Genomic DNA, 7,532 nt, shown 5'->3' on the forward strand with positions numbered 1-7,532 from the left:
AAGCAAGCCTGCTGCTAACAAAATGGATATAAACTGTAATCTCAAGAGTGTCAATTACATCTGCACAGAAGTAACCACAGAAGAGGTGAACGAATGAAAGCTAAATACGGCATTTTGTTCTGTGCCCTATAAATCAGCCAGCACAATTCTGCCAAGGCTGCAGTCCCAAACAAAGGAATGCAAAACTCACACAGGCCATCCACCTTACAAGTCCCATCCAGGATGTGGGCAGCTCTTGCATTAAGAGCTCTCAAGCACTGAAAGGGAGTTTTGCCCATGAAATTTGCTTTCATGTGCTTCTTGCCAAAATGTATTCACAGACACTCACATTACTTCACTCAGAGAATGAACTGCATTTGCTGAAACTAATCTAAACAAAACACATACTGGTTACTCAGTTCTCTTATGTCAGATGTTTTGAACCCCCACTTCTTTATCAGTTGCTCTTGCTGATTTGTTTGTTCCAAAAAGACAATCTAAAAAAAAAAAAAAAAAGAAAATATAGTTAGATATTTTAAACCTGTATCCTGCATCAGCTTAACAGGAAGGCAAAACGAGTCCTATCTGTTTTTTACCCACTTACTACATAAGTGATAGGTTTGCATTGAGATACTTGTTCTTTTGGCTATCAAGCATGATTTTTAAATACCTACTCTCACTCCAGTGAATAACCACACCCAATTTGTAACCTGTAACAATTTGTTCATTCTCAAGTAATAAACAGGTAGAAAGAACCCCAAGGACTTCAGTGTACACTGGCATTCCTCTAACAGTATCATGCCAGCAGCACAGTGGTTTGCTGCAGAGATGTGCAACCACGTTACAGGAATGCAATTACAGTATTTAAAACCAGATAGGTCAAATTAAATTGCTCTGCCCATGAGTGTTTGGCCCCAGGCTAAGCATTTCCTGATTTTCTGCTCATGTCATTAATGTTGAGGGGGTTTTTTTATTATTTTTTAAGCACCTGGGAAAAGAAACTGAGGGGAAAAATATGGATAATACTGTCACTTCCCAGAACAGACTTAAAGCATGCCTAAGAACCTTGAAAAACACAAAAAACCCCACAAAAAAACCAAACCAAACCAAACCAAAACAAACCAACCAACCAAAAAAAACCCAAACAAACCAAAAAACTACAATCTGGAGCCTAACTCAGCCCCATTTGACTCCTAGAGGACACTGACTACTGCTGCTGAGTTCCTGTTGCCAAGCCAGAATTTTGGCACAATTTCTGCTTATTTTTAAATTCCACGGTATGTTAATCTACAGCTTGACTCTTGGCAGCCGTGTTCTCAACTCTAATTCTCTGGTCTGGCAATAACAGGCTCAACAACTGTCCAAGAAATAAAGAGCAGGAAGTCTAGGAAATGCAATGCAATGCCCACTACAGGCTCCAGGCAGGACTTGGGCTTCCTCAGCACTTGACAGAGCTGCTTCCTGCCCTGGCCAACGCCTATCTGTCTTAGGGCCTCGGGAATTCTTGCCTAACCAGTTTCTGCCAGAAACCAACTCATGCATTTTAACTCCTTTGGTAGAAGAGCTCATTCCTCTAATTTCAAGTGAGTAATCTTACTGCTGTACTGTACTGTACTGCCAGAAGAGGACCAAAGAGCACTATTTAGCAGTTATCTGCACACCCATTTTTTAACGTGTGTGACATTGTCGTTTGCTTTTTCTGTTTGTTTGTTTGTTTGTTTTCCTGTGGAAAGAAAGAAGCAAAGCCTGCTAAACTGAAGACAAGAAGTTTTTTCCCTGCCTGGTCTTTTAAATGCACATATGGCTTATATGACTTACGTTGTCTAAAGAGCAAATGTTTTAAACTTACAGTCAAATAATACCATGAAAATAAATACCATACTAGCAAAAACTGCAAGAATATTGTAGTCCATTAATATTTCACATAACGCAGCATCTCTCTTGTTCTAAAGAGGAATACAGCCAGTTTGACTAGCTATGTATCTGCAGAGGGCTTAGAATACAGACCCACTGAAATTTCTGATGAGCAATACAGAAAACATCACTCAGCTGCTGGAGTCAATATGGATGCAGAATGAGTAATGTTAGGGCTGCTGAATAAAAGCAAACAAAACAAAACAAAAAAACACAAAAAACCCACCAAAAATAATTTAAAAAAAGAAAAAAAAAAGGAAAAAGAGAGAAACATGAAACACCAGATGGCAAATTCTGGAAGCAGGCGTTGCCATGGAAAAGAAGTAGCAGAAAAAGTGCGTACAGATAAATAGAACACTTAACTCATGTAAAGATGAAGAAAATATGTTTTAAGGCAGCTGGACACATGAAACCAACTCTAAACTTGACACCTGGTCTGTTACTGTCAAAAGTGGCTATGGATGAATCAGCAAGACATCTGTATTCTTTTCAAGCAAACTTCCCAGCAGAACTCCTTGGTCACACTAGAGATGTTCCCCATTGCTTTAGGATGCATTTGTTCTGGCCCCGTTTCTAATACTGAATACTTAAAGGTGCTCCTTTACATTAGTTCTGGACCTTAACACCGTAAAATAAGAAAAAACTCTACGACAGAGTCACTACATAGTCAAGAGGAGCGCACAGGCAACATAAGATCTTCAGTTTGTAAAGAAGAATGTTAAGGAAAATAACCAGCATTTTGGGAAGGGTGAATCACAGAACACAGGATCAACAGCTTCTAGCTCAAGTGCCCAAACACTTAGATCACGTCTGATGTGCCATAAAGGATACAAAGAAGAGGAGCTGGGTCCAGCCTACTCTGGTGCTTAACTCAGGCCTTTTTTAATTGCAAGAGACACCTGAAGCTCCTTCATCAACGCATAACTGTTCCACTAAAATATTCATCAAACCTGATGTAGTAAACCCTGACTGCCTCCAAGTAACCTTGCTACCTAAAGAATGGAAAGTGAACTATACTGGCTGAAAGAATACAGGTATTTTTTGATTCAGCAGTGTCTGTTACTTTGTTTCTGGCGATAACATTCATAGATCAACATAGGTAAAGGGGTCCAATCCTTCCTTTACCTCTTACACGCTTCTCTCAACCTCCCTGTTCCCACAATGATTAGCTGACTTTTGCAATTAGATACATGATGTCTGTTGTTTGCCTAGTTCCCAAAACTGGAATGCTAGATGAGGAACAGGAGCACTTATTAGACTCAACTCCTGAAAGAACAGCCCAACCTGCTGAAAAAGGCTAAGCAACAAAGTCCAGATGGATGTTGGTGCCTTGGTAACTTCCTCCTTGTACAGCCAACACACATCATTTGCTATCCCAGCTGGCTTAAATAAAACATTCATGTTTGGCAGTACTTAACACTATTAACTCTTATTCCAAAACTCTTGCTCTTTTCATGCCTTCAACAGGTTTTATGTTACTACTTGTTTTATTTACTTAATATTCTACTCCACTAAGTTACCTATACCAACATTTTAGTGATACCTCATACTTTGCACCTGTCTCTATTTTTTTTTACTCTGAAGAATACTACTCGTTCTATTTACTGTTCCTCCAGAGTGCAACCATGCTGCTCTGCAAATGGCTCAGTTTAACACGGTCCTTATTTTACTAACTTAATGATAACTTGGGTCTTTACACCTGACAGCAGCATTTTCCTTGCTAAAGCTCCCTTTTCATCTACAAACAAAGCAGACAGAGCTTACATTTCATCTGTGCCCTTTACCAGCCAAGTACCCCCAGGTGCAGTGGGGGTCTGGGCAGTGTTTCTGTGGCACTGAATGTCTGTTTGTATCCCTTGGAGGACAGGCAGGGGGTCAAATTGGAGAACAGGACCTGGCTGTTCACAAAAGCTGATCTGTTCACCTTATCAGAGACCATGCAAGATTTTTCCATGACAGAATCAGCAACATGGGGCAAAAGAACAATACTTATTTAGTTGAACTTACTACTTGGGGAGAAATATTGAAATAGTTTTGGTGCAAATTTGGATAATAAAGGTAAGCAATTTTCTAACCACCACTTATTGAAAAGCCAACTCTTCCATGATTACAATGGAAATTCTGCATGAGGTGAAGTCATGAGTAATAAGCTGCAGGGCACCAAAACTCACCATTTCAGATCACGGAATAGTAAAACACCAAGATTTTTTACTAAAAAGAGAAAAATAATGCCCTTGTTACTGCACTATGCTGGAAATTCTGTTTTTGGACAATGATGTTTTCCTGAATTTATTAAAAAAAACCAACACAACAACAAAGAAAAACAAACAAACAAACAAAACCCAAACAAACAAATAAAACCACAAAACTGCATGGGAACATACCAATTTATGCCAGAAAAACAATAGCCAGTGAACCTTTCTTCACTAGAAGAAGGGTAGAGAATGACTGAGAGCAAAAATCCCTAGCTATAGTTTACCGAGGTACTTATTTTTCAAGAAAATCACTTGAAGGTCTTGATTTCCTAAGGATGCTATGTAAATTTTCCACAAATTGCCATTAGAGAGAGTGGGGTGAGGTATGAGTTCCTGCCTCCCACACTTGAGGTTATACAAACCAAACCCATTTTCATTCAGCTGTCATTTTTAGTTAACACCAGACAATATACAGTTATGTAAGTTTTTATTCCCCTCCCACACACCAAAGTACAGCTTCTCATAGGCTTCACTATGCCTTGAACCAGACTCCTCAAGAGCTCTAAGCGGGCAGTCTTGAAACATGCCCTTATGGACCTGTATGAACAGAGAAAATAAACACTGTAAGGGTTCAAAGTGTGCTTTGCACAGATTTAAACACTACTGAAACCTGACACACTGAAGCTTGTTATTTAGCTGCAAGAAAGAAATTTACCTTTTTTTAATTCTTTATAGGGTACCCATATATGTTATTGAGTCTGTAAGACATTACCAACCTACCTACACAGCATGCACTGTGAAACCAGGTTTCACCTGTGATATTGCTAAAGGAATGACACAGCTCCTCTGCCAGAATCGATCCAGCATTGTCAGTAAGTGCGAAGTTTGTTTGAGACTCGGCTGGTATCACTAGCACGGTGCACCCACGTCATCATCTTTCTCCTAACTCTGTATGGGTATATGCCATGTTTTTTGTCGTACAAGAAGAAAAACAGCCTCGCTCAGAAGGCTGTGCATGAGCACAGGGGGTACAGTGCAATTATTCACAATCACTATTTTAGAGAACGAAAAAACCTACCCGTGAAACTGAAAGAAAACTGAATCTGAAAGACTGCCTGGTTCAGGTGCGCTGCCGTTTCGGAAGTATTTAGCACACTTCAAAAACAAATTTTAGGCTACCTGCAGACTCGTGCTAAGAAGATAACGCGCGATCCCAATTATCTCCAGCTCCTGGGAGCACGAAATCCCTTCTCCGCGGCTCTTTTCTCTTGCCGACAGAGTACTTGGAGCGCAATTTTTTCCCACTTTCTCCCCACAGACCGGCAGAGACAGCCCTGCCCCTCGCCACCCCCGAGCCAGCACTCGGGACCGAGAAGGGTCATTTTCACCCCGATCCCGAGGGACCCTGGCGAGGTGCGGGAACACCCGCAGCCCCTCCGCCCCGGCTGGGGACCGCGGCTCGGGCATCTCCTCCCGGCCTCCCGGGCCAGCCGCCCCCGCAACAGCCCTTCCCGCTCACCGTCCCGCTCTCGTCCACCCCTAGCAGGTGTCCGTGAAGGATCTCCATGGGCGCGGAGGGGCTGGAGTGCACGAAGGTCCCCCTGAAGACGTGGGCAAGCGGCGGGCGCTGCGGGGAGCCCATGGCTGCGCCGCGGCGGACGCGGCGGGGATCTGCCGCCCGGGGGGGATGCCGCCCCGAAGTGTTTCCCGGCCCCTGCGGCGGCTTCCTGGAGCTGCCACCATTTCCCCACCCCCTGGTGACTTTCTCTTCGGGGAGTGGTTTCGGCGCAGGGAGGGCGGGAGGCCGGGTCGTGAGCGGGGTGCCCTAAACCGACAGCCACCCACCCCCCCCCCCCTCCCCAGGCGGTACCCCCCGCCCTCAAGGGATGGGTCTTCCGCAGTTTAAGAGGTGCAAAAGCCTGGAGCAATGCCTAGTGGGTGCTGGGATCGCAGGCACTTCCTGGGAAGTGGTGAGAGAGCCGACAACAGTGCCTGGCAAAACTGTACGAGTGTCTGGCAATTAACTTTTGCAGCCGACCTGAAGGCTGTAACCACTTTCAGAAGTGTCATTTACAAAATGCTATGTTTGTCAGCTTGCTTTGCCACAAGCTCACAGCAGCTTGTAGCCTGTTGCTTCGTGCCTGAAGCCCTAGGAAATCTACTGGACATTTTCAGAAGAACAGATCTAAGTTTAAAATACTGCCATTTTTGCGGTGGCAGTTACTGCTTTATTTCACGTGTTCTGTTGTACTCGGTGCTACAAGATTAATCTCTCAGACCATCTCAGTCCTTGGTCCCCGATTTCAGTAGGGTATGGGACTAGAAAATAGATGCCAGCTGAGGTGCCAGCGCTACCTGAATCCAGCAGCTAAATGCCTCATTTGGTAGAGATGGTCTGCAGAAAAAGAGAGAGCAGCCTCAGGAAAACAAAAGGCAAAGAAAAATTTGTTTTGTTAACCCAGAAAGCTTCACTTCCAGAAGCATATTCTGCTCCAACAGCCAAAGTGCATCATGAACATGTGCTAAGAGGATCGCTATTGAGAACAGTAAGACTTCATAAGGCCAGAATGGTGTACATCAAGGATAACACCATGAGTGTCCTCTGAATTCCCACTTGAAGACACCTTTCTTTATCAGGTTGTCAAGCAATGGGTGAACTTGGCACCAAGGGCACTGACACTGTCATTTGCAAAACTGGATTGTGAAATTTGTCATTCATAGTTTAACATTAAAAGACCTTTGTACTTCCCACTGTGCTGACACTATACAAATGCATAGCAGATTATCTTTCCTAAAAACTCACCAGATCAGTGGTGGGAAGAGAGAAGACTCAGTAGGAAAGCACAGAATTGATTTAATTTTGGTCTACTATGGGCATATTATCAGCCTTTTTCTTGCCTTCTTTGTATAAGACTGCTTCAGGTTACTGTGAAGCAAGTTTTAAAAAAAAACTTTACTTACTGACTTGCTGTACTTACTGACTCCAACTGAAAGAATATACCTTGACTTTGCTAGCAGCTTAGGCAGGCCACAAAGTGTCCAAAATGAAATGGACATGTGAAAGTGACTTTTGCATGCTGATATTGGTAGTTTCTTTTGGGACTTCTTGTAGCGTAAGAAAACTCCCAGTGAGATAAAATGGATTTTTTGAGACACATGGAGGATTTTATTGTATTTCTGATCTCTTTGAGGTGAGACAACAGCAAACAAAACAAAACACTTTTTTTTTCTTGCAGTTTAATCTTTGGATTCTACTTTGGAGAAGGAACAGGCATAAGAATCTCACATGCAATTCACTTTGCTTCCAACATTGTAATACTTCCGGCTTCTTTGAACAGCAGAGTAATTTATTATTGTTCGTTTTGTCGTTGTTTTTTTTTAAATAACACCAGATGTCTTTTAAGGTACCCCCTGCAAAATTCTTACAAAAATGTTTCTGGGGGG

General features: G+C 42.7%; 1 protein-coding gene across 1 annotated transcript in view; it reads right to left on the reverse strand.

Moving 5' to 3' along the window:
* The window catches only part of GDA (guanine deaminase), a 28,143-nt gene extending 22,308 nt beyond the window's left edge, over positions 1 to 5,835 (reverse strand). Inside the window, exons 1-2 of the mRNA XM_051642888.1 lie at positions 5,608 to 5,835; positions 388 to 476 (exon numbers count right to left, since the gene is read on the reverse strand). Of these exons, the coding sequence (XP_051498848.1) occupies positions 388 to 476; positions 5,608 to 5,730 (212 nt within the window). The 5' untranslated portion in view covers positions 5,731 to 5,835. The remainder of the gene's footprint in view (positions 1 to 387; positions 477 to 5,607) is intronic.
* Between the last annotated feature and the right edge of the window lie 1,697 nt (positions 5,836 to 7,532).

Source organism: Apus apus, chromosome Z (assembly GCF_020740795.1).
Source record: "Apus apus isolate bApuApu2 chromosome Z, bApuApu2.pri.cur, whole genome shotgun sequence".
Taxonomy (NCBI): domain Eukaryota; kingdom Metazoa; phylum Chordata; class Aves; order Apodiformes; family Apodidae; genus Apus; species Apus apus.